This window comes from Coturnix japonica, chromosome 3, assembly GCF_054131305.1.
Source record: "Coturnix japonica strain WE chromosome 3, WE-NBRP24, whole genome shotgun sequence".
Classification (NCBI taxonomy): Eukaryota; Metazoa; Chordata; class Aves; order Galliformes; family Phasianidae; genus Coturnix; species Coturnix japonica.
In genome coordinates, this window is record NC_140665.1 from 3,651,383 (window position 1) to 3,678,918 (window position 27,536).

A 27,536-nucleotide genomic window follows, 5' to 3' on the forward strand; every position below is an offset into this window, starting at 1 on the left:
ACCACCACTGTGCTGGTGAACTGCTGTATATTCAGACAGCCCAATGCTTTGCAGCACCCTGACTTGGAAGGGATACACAGCGATCACTGCCCCCAAGGCCGGGCTCCACACAGCACCACCCAACCCCTATGGCTGTGAGCGCTGTCCCTGAGCCCTGGCAGTGGTGCTGTGCCCACTGGGCCGCCTGTTCCGTGCCCACCGCCCTGTGGGGCCGCTCCTTCCCCCTGGGGGCTGCTCCTCCATCCTGTGGAGCTGCTCCTTCATGGCAACGGCGGTGGGCGGGGCGAAGGAGCGCTAGCGCCGCTCCGATTGGCTGGCGGCGGGGCGAAGGAGGTGCTAGCGCCGCTCCGATTGGCTGGCGACGGGGCGCTGACGGCTTCCGGCGGCAGAACGGGCGCGCGGCCCGGCGGCGGCGTCGTGAGGTGACGGTGCGGCGGGCGGGCAGGCGGTCGATCGATCGATCGGTCGGTGGCGGAGGAGGGATGGACACGCTGGGCAGAAAGGTGGTGGTGTGCGACAACGGCACCGGGGTGAGTCCCGCGGGTCGGTGGGAGGGAGAAAAGCCATTCCCCCGGCTCGGCTTCCTGCCGGCACGCCCGGTCCGCCCGCCGCGCCCTGTGCGGCCCAGCGGCGGGGCCTGCGCCAACGGGAGGCGGCCGGGAATGAATGGGCCGCGGGCGGCGCTGAGGTGGCCGGGGCTCGCTGCCACCTTCCTGCCCCTGCGATCCGCCACCTTCCTGCCCCCGCGATTCGTAACGTGGAGGCAGGAAGCGGCTGAGAGCAGCGCGGAGACGGCGGAGCCTGGTGTGTGCTGTGTGCCTCCCCCTGAGGAAAAATAGTTATATGTATATATATATTATATTTATAAAAAAGCGTTTTGAATAAAGAAAAAACCGTTCAAAGCCGAGGACGGAATGGCTGAGACAAAGGATGGCGTTGTTAAGGATCCGGCCTCTTGAATTGCGGAGCGTTCTGTCAAGTGTTTGAAGTGAGGAGAGCAGGGATCTGACAGCGCAGCTCTCACGGCCCCGGTGCCTCCTCGTGTTTCTCCCTACCAGGGAAAACGATCTTGAATAGGGCCGAGGGTCAGCAGGGCACTGCCCACTGTATCGATTAGGATAAGAAAAAGAAGGACTTCCCCCCTCCCTCCACCCCTCACTCCTTTCCCCACCCCCGTTCTCAGTGCTTAATGCTCTCCTTGTCAGGCTTGGCCCAAGAGACACATGCCCCAGGAGCCCCCTCCATCCTTCAGTGCTGCCCTCCTGCTGGCAGTGCAGCAGTGAGCTGTGCAGCACTTGGCTGGAGCTGGTGACACAGCGCTGTATTGCTGTACCAGCTGGGTGTAAGTAACACGGTGAGGTGCCTTTGTGCTGCTGTTGGGGGCCTGGAGGAGGGGCCAGTGTCACTTCAGCTTGTGCTGGGTTAGATTGCATTTCCCTCCGAGCAAACAGTGCATGTGTGCAGGTATCAGAGTCAGCTCTGTGCAAGAACGAGGTATCAGGACACGGCTGTTCAATCAGTCAGCTTGAAATATGGAGGTCAATTTAGGATAATTAAACCAGAAAAAAATTGTGTTCTTGGCATCGGAAGGTGTTTGAAACTTCAGCTGGGAATTGAATATGTCAAATTAGGCCTACTTTGTCAAAATGGGATTTTTCACGGTAACTGTTTTCATGTGTGACCTCCTTTATATCAAAAGGATTTCTGATATGCCGTGATATGTCATAATTAACGTGCAAAATTAAGTTTCTAGTCATATGCCAGAAATATCACATTAAAAACAGAGACTAGAAAACTCAGCTGCAGCTTTAACTTTAAACTTGTCTGGATGCTGCTTTGAGGAAGAGGCGACTAGAAGGAAGTTCTTGCAACATGTAGTGCAGAATGGAGGCAGGCAATGGCATCTGGGCTGCAGGAGTGTGAGAGGTGGGTGTTCTGTAGGACAAGCAGAAAGTAACTGAGTGGCCTGTAACATTTCTCTAATAGTATTTAGAGGTTTTGTTTGAGAGTTGCATCAACTGAAGGAATCAAACACTGCTCCCCAGTAAGAATATGACTGTGTTCATTTTAAAGCCTGTCACGTGGTGTCTGGGAGCTTCCTCATTCTTTAGTTCGGAAGAACACTTATACGTTCAAGTTCTTGCTGCTCGATGACTCAGTAGGAAGTGAAAGAGCCCGTGCAAACCACAGTGCAATGGAGAAGAAACTATATATGGTAAAATGGTCACACGGGCAGGCAAATGAAGTAGCTGCTCTTAAAGCATTTTGCATGTGTAGCAGGCACTTGCAAAAAGGAATGATGGTGAACTTTGGCTTCCTTGCCAAGAGGTGTATAAATCCATTGAGTGTTGGTTTTGGTGTTTGAGCCCTGGTGTGCACTGAGTGTTGTACTGAAGTCATTGAGCCATGGTGTGCGCTGAGTGTTGTACTGAAGTCATTGCTCCAAGGGCTGCACAGAGGAGGGATGGCAGAGCAACAACAATGCTGTACTTCAGTTTTAATAGAGGGCTTCACATGACGGTAGAGAGAACACTGAGTATTTCATATTTGACTCCAGAAGATGATTATATTCCAAACTAGCTTATAACATTCAATCAGATGTTTCAAGAGATCTTTTGAAAGAGAGGGATGAGCATCATATGTTTCTTCTTCCAAGACAGTTCAGTTACGTGGATGTGTGTTTGTTGCTTAGGTGCATTTATCTCTTATCACTTATCTCTTGGTAGTTTGACCAAGTGTCCTTCTTCAGCCTTAGAATCTGACATTGCTTCATCACCAGCCTCCTAGCTGAGTGCTCACCGTGGTTGTGGGGGCAGTGCTGTACCCTGAGGACACTCAGCATCTCCCACCAGGGGATACTGGCTACAGGGCTGCCTTCAGTGCTCACTGATGATTCATGTGACCTGGGGAAACAAGGTGGATTTGAAGGGGAGAAAGGTGGAATGGAAAACTTGCCCCTTCTGTTTGGTTAACCACATAGAGTTTGTAAAAAAAGTTCATCCTTACAGATTCTTGGTTCTAACCTGAAAGGGAGAGACGGGGTTATTCAATGCAAAATAAAATTAGTGAGATTGAGGTGAATGGCTCAGCTATCAGATCTGTGAATTGCCAGTATCCTACTGTTGTGCAATGACCCAGCAAGGTGTGTCAAGGCCTTAGGGCTTAACTTAGGGACCGAAAGTTACATTTACAGCTGAGAGAGTCAGAACTTAGAACAGTATCTTTGTAGCTCAGCATTTTCTAGTTCAGTTTTCTTGTATGTCTGTGTGTGAATCTGTAAACCTTCACTTACACTCTGCTCAGTCCTTCAGAACATCTCAAATGTTTCCTGTGGTGTAAAACATTTGGGATTTTGGCATGTCCAGGTAGGTGATCCAGAAACGTGGCCCTTTGCTTATCGTAGCAGCTGTGCATTCTTGAATACACAGATAAGATCTGTGCAACTCCCCAGTACTCTTTGTCCTAATGTCAGCAAGAATCGGTAAGTAGTTGCCTTTACAGAGAACATAGATTGCAACAGAATGAGTGACATGAATGTTATACGTGGTAGTTCTGGTATTCAGAACAGCTCTGCCTCTGTAGAGAGCAAATTCTGAGCCAGGGAAAGAAACGAGGGGCACAAAAAAAGCTCATAATTCCCTCTTCACTCCTATTAGCCCAAATTGAACTGGAATGTTTCTTGCACCTTTCCATAACCAGCTTGAAACATTCCTCACAGATGAATAACGCAGAGCAACAGAAAGTGACTTTTCATGTTAGAGCTGTACATCATCACAGACAGGGGGTTTTTTGTGCTCAGTTAGTCCTTAATGCTTTCTTAGCACGTATAGTGGATCTTTGGAGCTGGCACTGTGGAACTTCCCTTTGTATGTATTTGAGGAACAAACACTTTCAGAATGTCCTGCTTGCTATGAGCTGCCACTAACTGGGACTTCATTTGTGTCCTGAACATTTTACTGCAAACTCATTTTACATCATTTTACTCCCAAACAAATGACTGTTGGTAAAACTAAGTACTACATGCTCTAATCAAATCATTTCTTCTTTTCAGTTTGTGAAATGTGGCTATGCAGGCTCAAATTTTCCGGAGCACATATTTCCAGCTTTGGTTGGAAGACCTATTATAAGATCAACTGCTAAAGTGGGAAACATTGAAATCAAGGTAATTCTTTACATTATTCTTTTCTAACAGATTAATAATAATATTTAGGGCATCTTTTGACATACGCAGTGTTTGCAAATGCTTGTTTCTGTATTCTTCTTTATGCCATTTCTGTATCTCTTGATTAATTTCCATGCTGCATTTTACCTTGTCATGTACTACAAGGAAATCAAGAGGGTGGTCCAAAGCTCCACAGAAGCCTTCAGCTACAATTGAGGAGACAGCAGATAGAGCACAAGTAGTTCTGGGCAAAAGGGGGACTTGAAATGCTAATATGTAAGTGCTGTCAACATTAGAAGGCAGAAAGTGAACAGGAGTGGTTGGTATTTATCACCAAGCTGTATTTCAAGATGATGTGACAATGCTGAAGGGCTTCTGAAAATTCAAGGTCTATTTGGTACTCTTTGCTTTCTGATCACAGTTTATCATCTGTGACATTGTATGAGATGTGTTAAGGTTGGTTGTGTTTGAGTTTCTGTTGGCTTTGTTTTTATTTTATTGTGGATAGATGTGTGATACTGGACCATCAGTTAGAGAGGGGGAGGCTGTATTTGAACTACTTCTTGGTGTTATTCTGGGCATGGGTTGGTGGGGGGAGCCACTGATCCCAAATCTTCTTCAGAAGTCTTGTGGGGGCTGTCATTTCTCTCTTTTGTAGTTAGAGAGTAATGCTTCAGTTATTAGTAATTGCTTCTGCAGTTGAGGCTCTAGTAAATGTCTTGGCCCTGCTGTGGTCACAGCCTCTTGGCTTGCTTCTAGCCACACATTCTTACCTTGTGCTGGCCCTAATGTGCTGCAGTAGCGTGCTGAGCCACTTTAGAGAGCAGATCCAGCTGATAAAGTGGAATTTCTTTGTCAGGTAAATTCTGACTGCCTCTTAACACAATTGTGAAAGCTAGTTTGAGGGCAAGGCAGAAGCAGGAACTTGAAGGAGAAGCAGAAGTGCATGCAGAACTGTAGAAACCCTCATTGCAGCCAGTGAAGGTCGAGTAGAACCTCACATGTACAGGCTTTCAATGTTGTTTCCCTGTTGCTTCTGAGTAGTAGCGTAATAAAAGGGGAAAATACATGCATCTTTGCAGCCTTGTTCCTTGTTTTCAGACTTCCAGGAGTAACAAGGAGAACTTGGTTTATCTGACTAACCCTGCCCGTGGCACGGGGTTGAAACTAGATGATCTTGACAGTCCCTTCCAACCCAAGCCATTCTGTCTTATACTTGAAATCATATTGATGAAGTCGTGTTTTCTTTCCAACTGATCTGACGTAGCCTGTCCTGCCACTTCTGGTGTCATGATTATCTGATAACTTAGTTTAATATCCTTACAAATGGCAGTGTTGAACTAGAAGGATAGGAAGTACCAGCAAGGAATTGTTATGAGAGAGATGCAAAAGACCCCTGAAATTATAATTCTGTTTCTATTGCCCCTCTTACGCCAAAGCATGGATTATATTTAGAGAATGTAAACTGTGTCCTGATTTCTTCCTAGCTCTTTTAGAGCATCTGCCTGTAATAGCTCCTTACCTTAAGAAAACATTGCATTAAGAAATCTATGCCACAGATACTTGGAATATCCCCGTGGGATAATCCAGTGGGTTGTCTTGTTAGGTGTGTATGTTGTTTTCCTTTGTGAGTTGCTTGCAGATTTCTCGACTGGAATGTATTTCAGCAGTTGAGTTTTATGCCAAAATTAATTCTATCCATTCACTGCAGGTTCTTATGTCGTAAGCTTAAAACTGGGTAAGGGAAGTGGCAAGATTTATCAGTTTAACTTTTGAGAAGTATTCAGACAAGCTGTCGTTCCTGTGCAGTTCTGAAACACACAGTTGATCAGAACAGTGGTTATCATCCATCTACTGAGTTTCCAATGTGAAGCTGCTTTGTCCCATGTTTTCTTTCTGGACTCTCATTTCACAGTAAGGTGAATTAATTCCTATTTTTTTGCTTACTGCCATAAAAGCATTTAAGCACAGTGGGGCAGATAGCCACGAGAAAGCTAGGAGAAGATTGTGCCCACCTTCCTTATACATCTGCTGCTGGCTCTGGAGTGACTGTGGAACTACAGCCTCAGTAGTTGGGGGTGCATCGTTTTCTTGGACCTGCAGTCCACAGTTCAGGCCACAGATACAAAATCCAGGTATCACTGGTATCATTTGGCTTCAAGTTGCAACCTCAGAAATTGGAAACCAGACACGTAGACACCACTTTGCTGTCTTTACTGATTCGCTGATCTCTGAAGCAAGTTTGGGAGTGAATAACCTTAGAAAAGGAAGGCAGGATCGTTGTGCACCTGTGACCAATCAAGACAGGATATTAGGGCATTACTCAGGGACCTTTTGAGCCATAGTCCATGTCTTACAGTTGTACTCAGTTTCTGCCAAAGGCGGCGTGGAGCTGATCTTCATCTGGGTTTGAGATGAGGAAGGGGGCTTTGCTTTGACCAGTCCTTGGTACTGCCTGTGCTAAAGCAGCTGCCACAAATTGCAAATACTTTTCCTCTGACGCAATTCACACCATAGGTAGACTTGCCTTAGTAGTGCTGATAGTTACCTTTATGACTTTTGATAATTTACATGTAGGTTTAATTGGAGGAGAAAGAATCTCAGCAGTCATGAAAATGACCATAGTATAATTTCAGACAGCATTTGCATGTGTGCACTTTGTACTTCAGGTTACTTCCCAGCTGTTTTAATTCTCCTATCTTCCTACATCCATACCTTGCTATTGTGAAGAACTTTAGTTCCAAGATATCTGAACAATTAAGTCTCCTTATAGACAAATACTTTGACATTATTGCTTTGAATTCTTGAGTATTTAAGGCAGAACACTTAAAACAACCTAAACGTAGCATTAGCCAGAGCTGGCTGTAGTCAATCCTTTTCTGCAGAGTCTCATCTAGTTCAGATGAGCACATTGCTAGGGGTGAAATTCCAGTGTTACAGAACAGTTATGCACAGAACCCTACTAGAAAGGGACAGATTTTGTTTGCAACATAAGGTGCACAAACACAACATGCCAGCAACTTGTTGCGGTAGCTTTAAATAGGGACATTTAAGCTAAAATCCCAAGGATGTGAACTTGGCCCTAACTACACTAACCTGGATATTTTTCAGCCGCGCGTGCATCTATTTGCAGCTTATTTCTACTGCATACTTTAAATAACTGGAGAATTTCATTTAGGCTTTTTCTGACTTTCTTGCTTCTACCTTTTCTTCACCTTTTTTGACCGGTTGAAGTAGAATAACAAAAAAATGGTAAGTGAGGGTGCCTCGTGCTGCTTGTTTAGTGTTGATGCTTGGTGGGACCTAGAGCTCTTCTGCTGTTTTTTGCTATTCCTTGTTCTGTCTTGCCTTACATTTTGCCTTTGAATCCATACTTACTTTGGATGTGTTTCATTGCTTTGGTTTACTAGCAACTAATTGATGAGACTATTTTACGTATTGTGTTGAAGTATGACATAACCTGTGGTTTTGCAAGGTGCAAGAATAGCACTTGAAGACCAATGTGAGCTCAGTATCTCCAGCAGCGGAAATTACTTTACATAACGTTACAGACCAAGGGCATGAAAAAAGTTTCTATTTCCAGTTAGGCAAATATTGAGTCCCAGAGTGATGGGAACGTTGGATGTCACGACAGTGATGCTGTATGGGCTGCCTTCCTTATGAGTGTTGTTTGTTTGTGTGCCCTGGAGAACAATGAATGCTTCTGCCCTTCAGCTTTGTTTTGTTAACAGGACGCAGAAGTTTGGTGTGACTTGATTGTGTGTTTCAGTACTGGCTTTTCCTGGGCTGCTTCCTGTCCAGGAGCACAAAGCCTCCAAAGGCAGCACACAATAATACACTGCTGAGGGTTTCTGATGGCATAACCTGATGTGGAGGAGTTGTGTTATGCTTCCACTGAACTACCTTTGGTTTTAAAAAGGTAGAGCCTTGACTTCTGTCTTCTGTACAGTCTGGGTAGTGGAGGTGTGATCTATTGCACAAGGGAAAGCAAATGGAGCACTTTGTCAGGGAGGAGGAACAGATTATATGAAACTGTTTTCAATAAGCTTCCTTTTTATTTTTATTGGTTGCTGGCAGCTCTTTAGGTTGCTTCTGAAATGGGCTTTGATGGACTTGATGCTGCATTTCTGTCCGTCTTTTTTTTTTTTTTTACCCCTTGCATTGAATTGTAGGTTGAATAACCTTCTCTATAAAAGTTTTCTGCACCGTGGTAACTGCTGGCATGTTTTTGTGTGGAGCAGACAATTTTCTGCAGCGAAATGAAGGCAGCAGTAGAGTGAAAGCAGCACTCTAGAAACATGTTCTTAGAGGCCAGGTGTGAGCAGATCAGTTAAGGCTTCCATAGGAAAATGTAAGATACAACAGGGAACAAACACAGTGTCATATTGTGCATACTTCCTCTGGGAAGTACGTGGGAAAGGAGAAGATACAGTGCTACTAATTTGAATGTGCAATGTTTGCATAACTAACTAAGAAACAGATTGCTTAACTAATGGGAAATGGTTGTACAAATTGCATTCGTTGGTTGTGTTTGTGTAAGAATGCATTGCCGTGGTTTTTGGCTTGGGACTTTCAGCATGGAACAGACCAGGGTATGTTTTACATTTAGATGTCTCTTCTCTTCACACCCTACTGGCATAGGCAATGTGTAAACCACAGGTACTTTTAAGGTATAGTGTGGAACTCATAAGCACTTGTTTGCTGTTGCTACTGTTCTGTTTGCTAATGGACCACTCTATATTCCTTTCCTGGCATCGTGCAGCGTGCAGGGAAAATATTCTGCAGTCCACCTACCATCTTTACATGCTGTTCTGTATCTCAGCCTTCTGAAATCTGATGACAGAACTTCGGAGGTGTCAGTGGAGAAACATCTACCCTTACAAAAGCATCGTTTTGGGGAAGGTTTGGGATAGATAACAGTCCAATTTCAATATTACATGGGGTATATTCTACTTGTCTCCTAAGCTCCTAAAAACAATTCTGAAATGTGGGCATTGTTTGAAAGCACAGATAGATGTGGGTTAGCACAGCTTGCTGTCGTTGTTTGAGGATTTTGTTCTCTAGAGGACTTTGTAACAACTAACATACTTCTATGTTAACATTTTACAGGATCTCATGGTTGGAGACGAAGCAAGTGAATTACGTTCAATGCTGGAGGTTAATTATCCAATGGAGAATGGCATCGTTCGGAACTGGGATGATATGAAGCACCTCTGGGATTACACATTTGGACCAGAGAAACTTAACATTGACACAAAAAATTGTAAAATACTGCTTACAGAACCTCCCATGAACCCAACTAAAAACAGAGAGAAGATCGTGGAGGTACGTCCCTCTAGTAGGAGTTAAGATGTGCTGTTGTTCAAGTATGGATAAAAAGCTTGGATTTTCTTGGAATACCCAGAAGCTGCCTGAGGGAAGGCAGTTCTCCTGTCTTCTGAGCCAAATGTGCCATCAGCCATGGTTATAAAGGCTGCTGTGGTCAAATTCAAACAGTCCCTCTTATCCAAACGTTAGAAGCAGACTGGGTGTCTCAAGCCATTTCACCAACAAAACGGGGTTAGAAATGCACATTTTTCTTCAGGTATCTAAGATACTTTGATTACTAGATATTGGGTGATTGTTAATTAATTTAAATGACTTGAACTTCTGCAAGGCAGTAACATTTTGGAAGAGGCTGATGCGTGGACAAGCTGATGCTGACCAGATGGAGCAGCGTTGTTGGAAGTAGCTGAGACAAAGGTGTGATGACAACCAATTCATTGATCTTTGCTTAACACCCCCAGGGATTGTCAGTGAAAGCCTTCTTAGAAGGAAAGCTGGGTTCTTGGATCCTGTGCTGTCCAGGACAACCTAAGCTACCTCTGAATTCAGTTGGTTGGAGGAATAAGAACTTAATTTTATCTTGACCTACTAACTTTCCTTTAAGAACCATTAGTTGTCACAGCTATAGTAATACTTTCTGCTATGTGACCGTGGGTGTTTTTGCAGTAGTCTTTTATTTCAGTGTCCTGCTAAATAAATCTGAGGCAGAAAAACTCAAGGATTAATCAAACTGTACAATTTTGTTGTGTTTTTAAATTGAAAGTTTTCTAGCATGTATAGACATTAGTGGCCCGTTATCTAAGCGCTGTGTAACTGGACATTAGCAATGCTGTCTGCTGTGTATCAGGCAGCTGTGGTGTGATGAACGTAGTGGCCTATTCTGGGTTGCTTCCATATAGTAGGAATGGCTGAGTTTCCTGCTGAGGCTGCATTGCTTTCCAGCTGTCTACAATGGTGCACTCGTTTCTGTTTTCCTGCTAAGTGCACCAGGCTGGGTTTTAGTTATTCTGGTGCTGAGTAATTTTATCCTATAAATTGAGAAGCCTCCTATAGCTTCTGAAGTATGAGAAAACATTTGTGTTGCCCCATGTGCTTTTTAAAACCACTCCAGAGACTGTAGATACTTAACCACGATTCAGAGGATTAAGGAGAACCAGAATCCATTTTCATAAAGTCAAACTTGAGCTGAACAGGAGTTCACTGTCTCTATTAATATCTTTAATGGATCATAGCATTACGAGGACTGGGAATATTTAATTTACACTTGTCTGTCTTCCATTTTTGACACAGACTCTTCTTTTTCAGGGAGGCTAGACCAGAATGAAGCAGGGAATCAAATTAATATTTTCCTGAAGCCTGTAGTAAATGGCTCTATAGTTTGTGGTGCACTGCAGTAATAGTATTTCAAAAGGAAAAGCCTGGACCGTGTCAAGATAGTAGATAATTACATGTGCTGTACTTGATGCTATTTCCATGGATTGTCTTTCCTCACCACATTTCTCGATCAAGCACAGCTACATAGTAACAGCAGTTCACATGACATGTACATTGTAACATACATACTTTCAAAGCGCTGTTTCTTTTGTAGCATGCAGGAGACACAGATTGCTATTCATTTTAAGGTAATGGCTGCTACTTGTCTCCAGTTGCTTGCTGTGTTCTCATTCTGAAATACCCTTAGGAGCAGCTTGACTTTCATGGCATGTCATGTAGCGTTAGAGATACACTCTAGCACAGACTCTTCTCCCAGTTCCAGTCTAGTTTTCTTTATCTCCTTATCCCAATTCTTAGTTCTTCTTCCTTAGATTCTATTAGAATATCACCAGCTAATCCAAAAGCAGCTGTCACTAGAAGGAAAATCTTCTTGGGATGCATTTACATCTTATGTTTTTTAACACAGTCATCCTGCGATGAGGCGTTTTCCTAGTCAAAGAGAACAGATGTAGATGTCTTGAAAGAATGAACAGCAAACCCCAGCTGTCCATGTGTGAGCTTCAGTAGGTTTTTGCAGTTCAGATTTGGGGTTGTAAAAACCCAAAGCAAGCTCTTCTCATGGCAAGGTGCTCCGCCATCACCCCCCTCTATGTTCCTCTAGCTCCTGTCATGCTGTGTGCTCACTGCAGATGTTCTTAGAAAGGTGGCATCTGTCTTCCCAGGGATTTTGCTATGTGCTCAATATAGCTATGGAATAATAAACTTGACTTTGCGAGGATCAGGGTTTTGATATGGAACAGCCACTTAAAAATGTGCTCCTCTAACAGAGGAGGGTCTTTAAATAGTACACAATTTTGAAATTGTCAGGCATCAGCATTTTTTTTTTCCTTTAGGATATTTAAGACCTTTAGATATCTTTTACTTGAACTGTGGGAGTGCTTAGGATTTAATCACTTTCTAATCCTGGAAGTGGCAGAAGTGCTTGGGAGGCTGTAGAAGAGCAAAAACAGAACTTTGTGCTGGAGTGATCAGAGTTCATCATTTTTTATTTTTTTTTATTTTTTTTTTTTTTCCATAGTAAAGCATTTGGAGGAGGAAGCTGCTGTGCATTACTTGTTTACTTGGCCTTCTTTGTATTTATAAAGAGGACAAGATCCTATAAACTGGACATCCTTTACTTTTAAACCATTCCTTCACTGCAACTAGTTTCAGTGCTTAGGGGAGCCTAGTCTATGAGATGGGCAAGTACCTTTCATGTTTTAATAAGAGCTGGAACAGGTTGCCCAAGGAGGTTGTGGATGCCCCTTCCCTGGAGGCGTTCAAGGATGTGGCTCTGGGCAGCCTGGTCTGGTGGTTGGCAGCACTGCACATAGCAGGGGGTTGAAACTGGATGAGCACTGTGGTCCTTTTCAACCCAGGCCATTCTGTGATTCTATGATTGTTCTGTAAGTAGTAACTGAGTCATTCTAGGTGTACTCCTTCCATTGTAGCAAGGTTTGCACTGAAGCTAATTCTAGAAGTTTGTCATTTCTTGCACTTCAAAGGAAGGAAGAAGGCCCAAATGAGAACAGAGAACAGTCTGTGACGCTGCACTGGTTCTAGACCAATATGAGTAGGTGTCTGTTTGCTCTGTTTGACAGTCTCCGGTTGTACGAAGACTGGTGACCCTGACAGGAAGAAGAAAAAGTCTGAACCTCGTTAGAGTCAGAACATACAGCTTTAACAAATGTTTGGTTTCCAAGTCACATTTAAATAATGAAGTAGCTGGCTGGCCTTGCAAGTATGTGCCTCCCACTCGGTGGGCACTTTAGAAAATGGCTTGGTAAAATGGCAGGAATTGGCATATAGGTTTCTTGAAAGTATTCAGTTGTTGTTGCTGAGTGGATGTGAAATGTTTGAGGTCCTTGAGATGACTCATCTCACATGAATGGACAGGTAAGCTATTAAACTGATGGTGCTAATTACTGCCATAAAGCAATAAAGCAAATGAGTTTTTAATGTTTGCGATGAAATTTCTTGGAAAGTGTTTTTGATCAGCAAAAATACAGAATGACATGAGGACCATTTTCAAACATTTATGATACTTCATTTAAGGATGGCCTTATTGGACATTAATTTTTGCCTTCATCTTGCAGGTTATGTTTGAGACATACCAGTTTTCTGGAGTGTATGTAGCCATTCAGGCTGTCCTTACTTTGTATGCTCAAGGTAGGCAAAGATAACTTAAAATATGTTTGATTTATGTGTTACTGAGGTAGAGCTCCAGTACAGTATTAATGAGGCTTGGGTCTACTTCATTACTGCTGTAAGCAAGCTCAAATCTGTCTTAAAGGCTTGCTTTATATTTTTGCTTATGATTACAATGATAAAACCAATCTGCTCTATTCATGGAGGTGCTAATAACAGTTGTACTTCCTCCCCCGTTCCGGTCTTCTTAGGTCTGTTGACTGGTGTTGTTGTGGACTCTGGAGATGGTGTGACTCATATTTGCCCAGTTTATGAAGGTTTCTCTCTCCCTCATCTCACCAGACGGTTAGATATTGCTGGGAGGGATATCACCAGGTACCTCATAAAGGTGAGCTGGAAAGTGTCTTTGAAGCTGAGGCCGATGGCACACTGGTTCAAGTTAAAACCCCTTGGTAGCAAGAAATTGCTAAACACCTCCCCTTGATTATGTTAATGTCCGTATGTTAATGACATCAAGAACACCAGCATTCCCTGTATTGCTTTAGCCTCTCTGTGTTACGTTTCCTCATCTGAATCATGTGATAGCATTGATATTATTCAGACTGTACTCGCTTTCCTAGAAGCAGTCTAAGAAGGGGAGGGATTTCATTTTGTATTTGGGAAATAAAACCTCAAGTTTGGCTTTCTTGATAGGTAAAATAAAAGCAAGGCTGTATTCTTGCATTTTTTTTAGTGTGGAATAATTTCCATACTGGAAATTCTTAGGTAAAAGAAAATTTCCAACTTATCTGTTTTTTTTTTTTCCCTTTTTCTTGTAATAATGGATACAGTTCCAGATATGACTTAATACTGAGTTTGCAGTTAGAAAAGCCAGGCAAACTTGACAAGTTTTTGACTGTGCACACTGGGGGTAAGGAGATCTGTAGTGTTTCTCACATTCATTGCTCATCTGATCCGTTCACTGTAGCTCCTCTTACTGCGAGGGTACGCGTTCAACCACTCTGCTGATTTCGAGACTGTTCGCATGATCAAGGAGAAGCTGTGTTACGTGGGATACAACATCGAGCAGGAGCAGAAACTGGCGTTAGAGACTACAGTACTAGTTGAATCATACACGGTGAGTGTTTGAGACACGTTTTCTTGACCTAAACGTATTAGGTTTAAAATCAGGTAGCATTTAGCTTTGATTCCTTGTGAGTTTTTCTTGGCAGTCTCTCACTTCCCAGACATAGAAGTCTGTGGAATCACATTACTTGGTTCTGGGAAAACTTGAAAATCTCATTCTGTAACTATGGATGCTTGAAATTTGAATATCACAGCACAGAAACTTGTAGAGAAAGCAGAAAGCATGTCAGATTATTTCAGCTTCATCCCTTTAGCTGTGATACATTTGCGACTGGTAACTGGTAAGAATAGAGGAAAACTTGCTCTTAGGAGACTTGCTGTAATAGCACATGACACAAGTTCATCTTTAAAATCAAGATTAAGATCTGTTTTGCAGGGTAGCATTGGTACTTCAGTATCAATATATCTGGTCCTTGGTCTCTGTAAGTAAATTGTGTAGCCATTGAAGAATGAGCGTCTTCTTTCAGTACTACTGACTTCTTGCAGTTACGACAATAAGCAACAATTGCCTGCTTTAAAACACTAAGTAACAATGTAAGTCATTTCCTCCTGCTCTCTGTATCTAAGTGGCTAAAAGCAGCCTGCTGAATGGTGCTCTCTCTTCCCTAGCTCCCAGATGGCAGGATTATCAAAGTCGGAGGAGAACGGTTTGAGGCACCAGAGGCGCTCTTCCAGCCTCACTTAATCAATGTGGAGGGGGTTGGTGTGGCTGAACTGCTGTTCAACACCATCCAGGCTGCTGACATTGATACCAGGTAAGAGAACACTTACTGCCGCACTCTGACAGTGAATTGTAGCACAGAGGCTGCTTTATAAGAGAATAACATCTTTTTGCTTTAGTCACCACTATGTGCACAGCTGTGTGAAGATACATACTGGAACTGGGGGTCGGTCTTAGAAGTTATGTAGCACACTAAAAACATTGTTCTCTTGCTTAGGTCTGAATTCTATAAGCACATTGTGTTGTCTGGAGGGTCCACTATGTACCCTGGGCTGCCTTCACGACTGGAGCGAGAACTTAAACAGCTCTACCTGGAACGAGTTCTGAAAGGAGATGTGGAAAAACTCTCAGTAAGTTCTTGAGTCACTGCTGTATTTGTGTGGGGTGGAGGTTTATTATCCTGAATCCCCACTAGAGGGAACCAAGTAGTTAGAAATGACTGAAGCTGCGAATCACCCTCCATGCAGCTTAAAAGCTTGGTGCATCCCTGTTCTTCACAGTCCTGTGCTGGCTTTTGCATACATATGCAATAAAGCTGCCTTCTGGTCATGCTGATAGAAAGTCATTCCTGAAGTCTTGGGTTAGTTTGAGCATAAAACATGCAGTTAAATGTTAGCGTACAACTCTAATGTAGAATGATGGGTGCTAGTGAGTTTTTGTGCTTTAGAAAACCATCACTGAGCAAAAATTATTTCTGTCTTTAAAAACTTGGGCTCGTGCTCTACATAGTAAATGAAATGCTCAAAAGTTCAAGGTTGGAGTTCATACATCTTCAAGTGGAACAATATTCCTTGTTCACCTGCAGACAAAAGCCAAACACATGATGGAGGCAGCATCGCCTTCTATCTGGTAACAATGCAGCGTGCTGTTCCAAAAGGAGATATTTATGGGAGAAATTGCTCAGAGTGAAGTTTCTAATGGTGAACTGAATTGAACTTCCTCAGCTTTGAGTACAGCATTCTCTGAAGATCTCTTACAGCTCTTTAGAATGACTCAGTCGCGCAGAATAGAATCACAGAATCACATGTAGCTTTGACTGTGCTCATTTTTGCTCTTGCAGTTGGAGCTTGGGCATCAAATAATGAAGAATATGAATTAGATAAGCTGGGTTAGGTTGTATAAATTTAAAAGCCGTTCCATCAGCCCTCCTCAGATTTGGTATAATTGTAAAGCGTTTTGTGATCCGGTAAACTTGTGATAATTTTAGCCAACAAAGCTTAGCAAGCATTTAACTCTTCTTCTGTGTTCATAAAACGCAAAACTACGATCTTTAATTTTCTATTCTGACTTCTGGGCTTTTTGTGGATACATGGAAGGTATAATTTTGGGGACGTGTCAATAGCCCTCTCTAATTTCCAGTGCAAAGTAGTTATTTGACTTTGTTTGTGCGAGCTGGAAGCTCACACAAAGCGCCCTGTGCTAGCATTGCATTTTGGTTGTGTTTCTCACACTTAACCTACTTGTGTTTCCTTGTTGTAGCTGAAAGCACAGTTTCGTTTGAGAGGTCTTTGTTCTGAGAATCCAAGTACCAGTTTTGTTGTGTTGTTTTTTCCCTCAGAAATTTAAGATCCGAATTGAAGATCCCCCTCGCCGAAAGCACATGGTATTTTTGGGTGGCGCGGTTCTAGCAGACATCATGAAAGACAAAGACAACTTCTGGATGACCCGACAAGAATACCAAGAAAAGGGAGTGCGTGTGCTGGAGAAGCTTGGTGTGACTGTTCGATAAATCCCAAAGCTTGTTCCCATCACGTCTAAAGCTTTTTTTTCTTTCATTGCCAATCTCTGAACTCACTCAGCTACATGCTATGGAAAGGCCTGTCTGTGGCCTTTGACCCAAAGGTCAGGTTTTGTTCTGGTTTCTTGGGGTGGCTTTTGTTAAATGTTTCTTAATGTGGCTAAATTAGACTATTAAATTTGACCGCTTCCCCGCAAACAAAACAGAGCAGGAGCAGCCTGTCTACTTCATTGTTCCTTCCCAGTAGGCAATTGGGTAATTCTGGTGGGCTTTTTCTTCTGGGTTTATTGCTGTAGTACCGCTAGCTTTTGTCTCTAGTTCACAAGGGGTTGTGTGCCTTTTTTAGCATAAGAAAACCTTTAAACGGGAGCTTTTGCTATTGGGTCATTGTGGTGGTTATCTCTGCATCTTTTTGCCTCTCTCTACATTAAGACTTTTTTTTTTTTCCCCCTCTCCTTTCCTGCAATAAGGAATTTTGATTAAGCATAGTTAGAAACTGGTTCAACTAGCTGCAATGGCTTTAACACACTTCGTCGATGTAACGTGGTTCTATATGCCCTGCTGCCTAAAACTGGCTTCTGAGGTGATGTATTAGAACCCTTAGAGGTGGTGGGGCTTCCATACTGTATTTCTCTAAGCGGGCATGTACACAGTTGCCACAAACCAGGGAACACCGGATATTCTGGCTAAAGTAAATTTGTGGCCTTAGATGTCTTTCTTTTTTTTTTTTTTACTTTGGAGGGAGGAGACAGGTTTGAGCCGTGTTGCTTTTCTGTTAAGGGATGGCTGGAGGTCAGTCCGACCAAAAATGCCTCTTTTTGTAGCTACGTTTTGGTACTGTGTTATCTCAGCACAGGGAGCAAGAATGTCGCGTTAGCTGTTCTGTAACTGTTGAGAAACTTATTTAGATGTGCTGAGAGGAGCCTCTGAACTTCTAAAGAGATTGAATACTTTCAGAAATGCTTGTGAAAACTGTAATTAAAGATATTAAAACTCCCCAAACGAAGTTTTAAAATGTTTTTAAGTGCTTGTATGTACATCAGAAGCACTTGTATTAAACTTTACAAGTATATTAACCTAGTGCCAAGTAGTTCTTGCGAATGAATATTTCAATGACCGGTGTTTATTGCAGCAAGCAGATGTTTATAAACAACCACTGGCGGTAGGTTATAAAGAATGAGCCGTGTTTGTTCTAGTTAAAAATAGCATTCAAAGAGGAGACATTGGTTGGTAAATATCCGCAACTCATTCTGATTTTTTGGATACTTTAGGTGGGATGGGGAAGGAAGTGAAAACCAATGACGAAAATGCTGTTTCCAGAAAGTACATTAAAGCTGAGTTGTACTGAAAACTAGCAGTTGTCACTAGTAATTATCAGCCATCTTCTCTGAGCAGAGTTGCCTGTATTTTCTTTCCCCCCAGCAAACCGGTAACTATCAGCACAATAAAATCTGCCTTACACAAAGCATAGCAAAAACTGCTCACATACGAATGCTGGTTAGATTTAGTTCTACTTGCTCTTCATGGAAATATTACATTGCTTCTTCCTTCGTTTTCCAAGCCTACCGTAACATTTAAACGTGAGGAAGCTAAGACCTGCTTTTGACTTCCAAACCTTGGAACGTATGAGATGTGCTTTCATACACTTGCCATTTGTCTACATCTTTACATGAATAATTGACCGCTGGAACGTGGAAATATTAAACTCCCTTGGATTCTTCAAAGTCGCTTTCTTTCTAAATGGAGCAGACAGCTTCCTTTTGGCCAAGGGAGCCAAACAGGCAGAGACCGTGTCTGCATTTCTTAAACAACAAGACAGATGCTACAGTATTGCTAGTAATGACCATTTAATTATAGGTGGGTGGGGTTTTTGCAGCTATATTTACTCTTAACTTGAACAATATGGATTTGCAGGCATGCCGGCCATGCCTCAATGCATGCACTCATGCAGTTAGTAGATTTTTGGGGACATGAATGTAAGGGGTGTTCTGAATTCCTCTAGTCTTCTGAGCATTTAATACATGAGATTTAAGAATGCTGCGCTTGCTTTAGAGTTCTGGTTTCTCATGTGACTGTCTCTGGGCTTTCTGGACAGCGTTGAGAATCATGTAAATAAACCAAAGAATGACTTAAAAAACATTTTTTTTAATTTTTTTTTTTTTTTTTTGAATGACAATCTGCCACCTGATCAGTTGTACAAATCCAGACCTGGACCCAAACCCCTTTTCTAAGCCACGTTCTCCCCTCTTCATCATTTGGTCAGGTATGTGCCTGTCATCTTGAATGAAGGCTTTGGAATTTGGCCCTTTCACAAGAGAACTTCACAGCACCGTTAGAAAGAAATGTCAGTTGATTATACGGTATCTTAGGATTTCATGAAGACCATGTATTTATTTGGGGTGGGGAGAGGAAAGACAAAGCGTATTAAATTACAGCTGTCCTGAATTCAGAAGAATGAATGCGATATCCACACGCTGAATGGGGTTGTTCCAGTTGGGCTCGGTGTTTTTCTCTGTGTATGTGTTAGCACACAGGAGCGTGTGTTTGTTCCCTTGTTCTCTCAGCTGACAGCTTCACTATTGAAGCACTATATGAAAGTGATCTGCTTTTAATGGTTTTTTGGTTTTGTGTGTTTTTTTTTTAAAGACCAAATAACTTTGGTTATATCTGCAATGTGCTTCAGCTCCTATCAAATTAGACTAGAAGATGCTGCATCAGTTGTAAGTTTTTTTGGGACTATCCTATTTTTAATGTTAAGCCGCTTCAAACCCCTCCCGCAGTGTTCTAGGATGTTAAACCTATGTAACACAAATGGCTTTTTTATACAGCTCTGAACAGCATGTTAACACGCAGCGCTGGTTGAGACCATGAATGGAAATAAACATCTATTTAAATGGACAGGTCTTTGCAATATCAAAATAAAATCAGATTTTTTTTCGAAGTAGATGACGTTTGCTTTGTTTCCTTTGGGAAATCGCAGTTTTGTCAGGCTTTTTTCTAACATAACTTTCATCATGAAACTATCACCAGCTGCTTATGCTGAGGGAATGTGATGTGACAGAGTAACATGTTTCCTATTGATCGCTGTCACAGAGTGAGAAAAGCACCCCATCTCCATTCCCTAGCCAACATCTGCCTCCTCCTATCCAAGTTTAAATTAACGTGTATATATATATATGTGTGTGTGAGTATGTATATATATATTTATATTAACTTAATATGTAGCCTTGGAGAGGAATCTTGCCTAGTTCAAGCTATATGCCTGCTTGATTTCAGTGACCCTGGCTATGTGTGATAGCCACATAATGGCGTTCTGTTGTGGAAGAAATCCATTTATCTGGCTTTGAAGTGAGCTCATTCAGCTTCTACATCGTAGCACGTTGTACCTGCTGTTCTGTATGGATATTACCCAGGCACTGTGTCTCCAGCAGACAATGACTTTGGTTTTCATACAGTAACCCAATGTGTAGTTTGGCTCTGGGTGGATCCGTCTTGAGGGCTAGGCCAGCTGTGTGCCATCTTAGATACAGGTTGGAGACAGGGTTTCAAGAGAGAGGGGAAGAAAAGATCCCACCTACAATTCTGATTTCATTTGTAGGTGAGGAGAAAGCCAGGCTTTGCCTCTGTGCAGCCATGATAACACACGCTCCCCATTCTCCCTGCTTTGGCTTGGTTTGCCTGACATGGCTCGGCTTTTGTGGGGAAAGCTCAGCCACTGTCTGCTTGTCAGTGTTTTCAATAGTGAATTCCTCCCTACAGTTTATGCGCTGTCCTTTTGGGATAAGTCATTGTCATGTGGCCATCACAGAGCTCAAGGGAAAAAAAAAATACTGCTTTTTTGAGTAGGTGCTACTGTAGCCTCTCACCTCTGCTTCATTACAGTATTGAGATAGATAGGCTTTAAATAACATCCCACAGGCGGGTACCTTACCTTTCTTTAACCTGTTGTTGCCTCCCGTTGTTCCCAACTAAGTGCACAAACCAAGGTCATAACGCACATCTGCACATCCCCAACAGCTGGAGCAGGGCCTTCCTTGTGCCCACGTGCAGGGTTCTGCTTTGGTGTTTTTGGTGCAAAGAGATGCTCAGGGCGGAGAGGAAGTGTAAGACTTTGCATCTTCGTTTGAAGGGGTTTTTCTGAAAGCAGTTCTTGATACTAAAGTCGAGGGAAACATGTTCTCTTCTAGGTGATGAATAAAGCACATCGTGCATCTCTAACAGCTTTAGGATGATGCTGAGGGGCACCTTCTAACTGCAGAACTTGTGCTCCTTCTCGTAACTTAAAAAAAACTGAGGTACAGCAATTAAATTGTAGCTGCAGGAATAATGATAGATACCAGCCCATTGCCTACACCTTTACATCACCGCACCCATCTCCCATCTGGTTTTTGTTTGCCCTAAAGCTGAAGTGGTTTCAGGATCCTCTCGCATGCATGTTTGCGCTGCGTGCCCATTTTAAATCTCTCCAAGTATTTTAATGAATTAATTAATTGTCAGTTGCTGACCTCAACACAAGTACATCCTGTAAGTCCTGACTTGCATCAGGCGCTTTCGTTAGCAGAGCAGCCCTTCTGGGGGCTGTTCCAAATCTGAACTTCACTGTTGTCCAATAAATTCCCATTCCGAATCACACAGTGTGAGCTTGACGTTGGCTTTCCTGCCAAAGCACGAAGGACAAGGGTGGCATTAAAGACATGAGAAGCGATATTTTGGGGCATGCCCAGCCACTCAGCTCCCTTGGAACATTCCAGTTTTGCCTTTTCCCACTGTAGTGTGTGTCAGCACTACTTCAAACTGCCCTTTGGCAAGTCTGCTAAAAGCTGAGGCGATTTATGCAAGCACCTGTAATGCTGGCAGATAGTAAGAACGTCTTGTAAAAGGGGAGGGAGAGGCCAGGGCTCCCTATAGCACTGCTGGGTGACAGCCTGGAGCTGTAACTGGAAATACCTATGAAACAATCTCAGTGATGGAACCCGTGTGCTATATGAGAACAAAATGTTGTATGATCATTACCCATCATCTAATTATACAAGAACTTACAGCCCTGGAGGGTGAAAAACTGATTAAATTGGTGCCACATTTTTAAAGGTAGCAAAGAAGTGAGGAATACTTGGGTGTTTGGGTTTTTTTGGCTCTTGCTCCACTTCTTCTGTTCCTTGAGAAGCGAATGAGGCAGTCAGGTGGGGATACAGCACTCTGAGTACTGATCCTCTTAATGCTGCAGGGGGTTGTTGAGGCAAGGAACTTGCTTTTAGGAGTGGGCTGCTTACTTGAATACAGCTCAGCTTTGGAACTGCAACTCAGCAACCTGTCCACTTTCCAAACAGTACTGAGCAGCTTCTACCTGACATTGAGGTGCTCGCTTTCATTCAGAGCCTTCATTCCTTCCTCTTGGGATGCACACACTATTGCTTTACTTGTGAAATTGCCAACCACTCACAGCTTAAATCAGCGTCCCCAGACACAAGGAACACACCAGCCTCTTGAGAGCAGAGTGAACCCCACTGACCTGCTGTTTTTTGTTGTTGCAGGGTGCAGACAGGTCTCATTGTCCTGGGGTTAAGCTCAGCAAGGCAGCACACCTCTCCTTGTGTCACAGCAGCAAATGATGGCTGAGAATGAATGATTCCTCTGCTCGCACCAGCAAAACTAGTAGGCATTCCCAAAGCAAGCTGTGGGACATAAAACACAACTGTGTGATTGTGGTGCACCTTATAGCTCAACAGCTCACATCAGGGATGGGACAGACTATTACAGAGCAATCACTTTGAAGAAGTACTGTCTAAACCCAGAGGCTGATTATCTTAACCAGAAGGGCATAATTGCCTATAAGAGACAGGAATGAAATTTCAATGAGCACAGTGACCCCCGGCTGTTTCTGGGGAGCAGCTGGTGTGCCAGCCACATTCTCACAGCAACACGGGTGCGTCCGTTTCCAGGTTGCTGGTGATTAGAGCTCTTAGCGAGATGACTTGTACACTCAAGCTGGCTTTCTCCAACTATCCCCAAATACACAGCGTACATTTCTGCTGTAAAAGGTGGGTAACTAACTTGGGAGGAAGATGGGTCCCTTATAAATCAGCATGCATGCTATTCTGGGAGGTTTGCTTAAGGAGTGGGGCAGAAGGAAATGGCTCTTGTTTTTTTTTCCCTCCCCCATCCCCCCAACACTGTAACACAGTTGTTGCTTTCAAGAATATGCACGGTCTGTTTTCTTCAGACTATTGGCTGGTCTGGTAAAATAATTAGCTGTTAGGCAGACAGAGAGAAAGGATCACATCTGCACAAGACAGGAAGACTGGGACAGTAGAAAGGGGAAAAAAAAAAACAGCTTGAATCACAGCTGCCCACCATGCATAGTAACAGAGCTTGCCAAGAATATTCAAATTGATTTAGGGAGAAAAGCTGAGGAAACCGTTTAACCCCAGCCTGCTTGGATCCGTGACAGCATCTCTACAGAGCTCCCATGTTGGGCCAAAAGAAGGGTTTTCAAGCTGTGTGTTTCACCAGCCATCTTCCTCTGCTCCCCTTCCCCTCATGCAGCAGGAACACAACACACAGACTCACTGACAGGCGCGAGGCTGCGTGCTGTAGAGCAGCTTTCCACACGGAGAAAATTACCGAAGGTGGGAACATTTATTTCATATTGATGGGATTAAGTTGTAATTGGATCGTGTGATTTAAACCAAGATCCAGGCAAATGATTTGGGACTGAGTTCAGGCAGTCAGAACCTTCCTACTGCCTGCAGTGCATCCTGCATTAGGCCTCCCCTCATGAAAAGGACCCTGTAAATAGCACTGCAAAGGCTAGAGCTTCTTACTTAGGGCACACCTCTTCTGCTGCAGGCTGCTCAGAGGTCGTGAGGATTGCACATCAAAAAAAGAGGAGCAGTAATTTGTTCGGACACATGACTCACACAGTGAATTCCCTATTTAAATAAATCTATTATCCACTATCTATAAGGTGATGCTCACTTCATGATTAAGAACGGTTTGTTGGCAGTATGTGTCTCAGAACCCGCTGACCCAAAGACCATCTTCCTACAGCAGTCCCAACAATCTCTCTGGGACAAATCCACAAAAGGAGAAATGCAGAAATGCACAGAACCGTACCCAAAACAGAGGTGCCATCACAAGTGGTTTCAATACTTGATTTGGTGCCCAGTTTGAGAGCTGGACCTGTAACTGCCCCCTGAGCTGCAGGTGGGCCGTCATCGCCAGCTGAAGCAGCAAAACCCAACATTCAGCTCCCCCTCCAAATTCCACTTTAGCTGCAGCCTCACTCACATTAAGAGATCTTGGGCACATGAGCTCTTTTCCAGTTGAACCTCTAGTTCTTTGTGTACCTAAATATCTGCTGTAAGGCAAGTGTGGGGCTGCTGAGACCCTGACAGCACTCAGCAGCTATGTGCTCCATCCGTGCTGAAACCACAACAGGCCTTACCAGCAAGGCAACGCGCTCCCCATCGAGCTCGCCTGCAGAGCCAGGCTGCAAGATGTGTGCACAAGATGTTTGGGGATCGGGTCTCACACAAAAACAGCTGTGGGCGGAAATGGGCCCAGTAGTCAGACCACATTCACCATTAATATTCATTTATGCACAAATACTAACACAATCACGGATGACTTCTAAAGGAATGGGTCTAAGTGACTCCAGGAAGAGACAGTGCTGGGCTCTGGACAAACAATTTAGAGGCCACTGAACGGAAACCCAAACCCTCTGTTCTGTGAGAAGGATCTCTCATCTTAAGGGAAGGAGACAACCCCTTATCACAGGATTAAGCACCACCGGGACATCCAAAGGCCACAGCAGCACCCTCAGCCTCTCCCAGCTATCAGGTTTGCACAAGGCTGGGCAGTTCCTGGGGATCCCCTGCACCCCATCTCACATGCATCAGCACAAAGCAGCCCCTCAGCACAAGCAGCTCCCCTACTGCGTGTCCTTGCACAGACACAGGCCTCCAGCTGCTCTGCAGCTCCTCCAGGAGAGCAGTGATCACCCTCCCCTCCTGCAGCACAGGGCCCTAAGCGCAGGTTAAGCATGAGCTTACCTTGCAGGAGGCTCAGATGCAGGAGTAATGCAGGCCAAATCTGCAGACAGGTGGATATCTTTTCCAAGGTTTGAGAAAGCATGCTTGTAGTTTAGATCTAAAAGGACAAAAATAGAGTCAGCATCAGAGCAGAGTTCATTACTCACTTTTCATTTTGAATTTTACTTGGGAGCACTGAAATCACATCCCTGAAGCAGGCAAGATCAAGCCCAGCAACATCCTGGAGAAAAAGACAAATCTAGAGCCCCAAACTTAAAGCAGCAAACCTACAGCTCATGGCAAGAGACAGAAGAGTACAGTAAATGCAACTCAGGAAAAGAAATATGAGGCAGAAAGAGGGGGAGCGTAGGAAAACAGCTCATGGTAGGTGGAAGGACAGTGTTGAGCCACGTGGTTATGGCCTAATGATCGTGGTCACAGGGTCAAGACCACCATATCTGCTGACCACTGTATCTGCTGGCCCTCCCTGCTGAGCAGGTGCTCAAGCACAGCCTGAAGGTGCTCTTCAGCTGTGGGCTGCCCTCCCCTCGTCTGTGAGAAGTGGCAGCAATCAGCCTGCAGCCACGAAGCACTTTTATTTTACTACTTGTAGAGTGCAACCACTGCTCAACCCCAGCCAAACTCCTGAAGGAAAGAAGTCCTGGGCAGGGCAGGGTGTCCAGCAGTGCTCCAGGGAACTAAGGAAAACTTTATTTTGCTTGTCCCAGCATTGCAATTTTATTTAAAGTAATGGATGCATCGTGGCTTTCAGCACAATGGAAGCAGCTGTTTGAAGGGGAGCAGAGCACAGATGGAGGTCTGGGTTTTCCTCAAGGACATAGCTTAACTTGGACAAACAAAGCTGAAAAAGTGCACAAGAGGGAGGAGGGAGGAAAGCCTTTCTCCCCAAGGTCTGTTTGAGTTCTCATGCTGGAGAAGTTGTTAAAGGGTAGGGAGTATAAGTCCACTAATGCCCAAAATCCATTTTTCTTCAAACCGAGTTCCTCTCTGAACCACTGGGAAGGAGAAAAGACACAAGACCAAATCCAAAACTCACACTGCTGCCTCCTCAGGCACCCCAGATAGATGGCTGCTCATCACCTTACACTGCTGGTCCATCTGCCTTCCGGGATCCGCATGCACAAGAAGACGCCTGCCAACTTCAAGGGAGATACATCCATGTGCAGGATGAAGCCTGGAAACCGCGAGTAGTTGCACTTTTACTGCCAGAAGCAACGTTTTAATCTAAGCATTGGCTCCCGACAGAGGCTGTATTCTGAGGCACTGCAACATCTTTCCTCCATCTGAATAATTGCGAGTGGCTGCCTTTAATCTGTTCTCAAGAATCGTTGGGTTTGATTTTTATTGGTTTTTTTTTTTTTCCCCTCCTTAAGTACAAAAGAAAATGTTTCTGTGTATACATTCATGGAAACAGAGCGACACAGAGACATAAACTAATGGAAGGTCCATATGCCGAGAGAATATCGTATGTAATGAGAACTGCTGCATTTTTGGTCGAATGTAATGGGACAGATACGCAGCAGCTGTGGGTTACTCAAGAAGCAGCTAATTTAGCAAGCTGAATTCAAGGATATTTCCCAGATCTCCCAAACAATGAATAGCAGTGTTGTTTAAGATTACCATTATGCCTTACATCCTCCTTTGACTGGAAGCAGGGGGAGGAAGCCTCTATCTGTACTTCTGGGGCAGAAGTACATGATTAGTGCCTTGCTATCATAGGAAGCCCCAGGGGAGCAAAGGGGTCTGGACTTGAAGGAAGGAAGGAAATGGTGTAGGATAAACAAAAAAGAGCCACAGGAAAGCAGAGATGGTCAAGACTCGGTGAAAAATAGAAACGAAAAATTCAAAAGGAAATGTTGAAGGGATCTATTTGAGTTCCAGCTAATATTAAACCTTAATATCAACCCCATTCTAAAACATCATCAGAAACTTAGCAGGTCCTTATTTCTATACATTTGACTTTGTTCTAAAGCAGTGTAGCATTTTAAACATGCAAAGTGTAAAATACTTAAGGCTTTCATACCCTTCAATTTCACTTTCCCATGGATTTTACATCCTGTCTCCCCCATTAAAAAATAATAACATAGATAGATAAGCTGAACACAGTAAACACAGTATCAAGACTCCATTTTGTCACTCACCACTACAAACAGCAAAGAAATGGCACCAAAGTGACCTGTTCTCCCAAGGTATTTCATGTGCTAGCAGCACAAGCACCCCACAGCTGCCCCAGAGAACATCAAACTCAGTGCAGCTGCGGCTGCCCTGACCCCAAGTGCTGCCCAGCAGGCCCAGCTGTGCTGGATTGCATTGCAGCTGAGGCTAAGGGCCTCGCCTCCACAAGGGAGAGGCACCAGGGGACTCGCACCAGGGTCTGCTAACACAAAGACAAGACAGATACTACCTGCTTCAAAAGAAAGAAAAAATAAAATGAAAATGGGACTAGTTCAAGCCGTTGTGGTTTTGTTTTGGTGGGAAAGGTCTGTGCAGTGACAATGCCAGTGCTGCCAGGAGCAAATGGTTGCAGTTTGTAGTCGCCCCTCTGCAGCTGGGAGGCAGTTGGGGATTGGGACAGGCTAATCTGGAATCTAAATTTGTTGCAGGTTTTTGCACATGTAAACAGAAGTGGCTGGGCCACGCAGACAGTCTGGGGCCTTGTTACATCAGCTTGAGGATGGTTTGTGGAGCGGAGCACAAAACAATCATCCCTTTGGGAACAGAAAATAAAAGAGAAAAAAAACCCACAAGAACAACCCTCTTCCTCAACAAATGAAGCTGAAGAGATTTGGTGAA

General features: G+C 43.7%; 1 protein-coding gene and 1 long non-coding RNA gene across 2 annotated transcripts; one reads left to right on the forward strand and one right to left on the reverse strand.

Annotated features, from left to right (window-relative positions):
* Nucleotides 1-384: 384 nt before the first annotated feature.
* On the forward strand, nucleotides 385-19,636 carry ACTR2 (actin related protein 2). The gene is made up of 9 exons (XM_015856538.3): nucleotides 385-530; nucleotides 4,052-4,162; nucleotides 9,272-9,487; nucleotides 13,057-13,129; nucleotides 13,360-13,496; nucleotides 14,076-14,225; nucleotides 14,843-14,988; nucleotides 15,172-15,304; nucleotides 16,513-19,636. Exons 1-9 carry the CDS (start codon nucleotides 483-485, stop codon nucleotides 16,681-16,683), a joined length of 1,185 nt encoding a protein of 394 aa, XP_015712024.1. The 5' UTR covers nucleotides 385-482; the 3' UTR covers nucleotides 16,684-19,636.
* On the reverse strand, nucleotides 19,187-24,840 carry LOC116653139 (uncharacterized). The gene is made up of 2 exons (XR_004306531.2): nucleotides 24,744-24,840; nucleotides 19,187-22,364 (listed from the first exon to the last, which is right to left on the reverse strand). It is a non-coding gene; the product is annotated as an uncharacterized LOC116653139 (long non-coding RNA).
* Nucleotides 24,841-27,536: the final 2,696 nt, after the last annotated feature.

Coding starts and splice junctions, on each gene's coding strand:
- ACTR2 (XM_015856538.3), top strand. CDS start 483: ATGGACACGCTGGGCAGAAAGGTGGTGGTGTGCGACAACGGCACCGGG. Junction 9,488..13,056: donor ACAGAGAGAAGATCGTGGAG/GTACGTCCCTCT, acceptor TTCATCTTGCAG/GTTATGTTTGAGACATACCA. Junction 15,305..16,512: donor GAGATGTGGAAAAACTCTCA/GTAAGTTCTTGA, acceptor TTTTTCCCTCAG/AAATTTAAGATCCGAATTGA.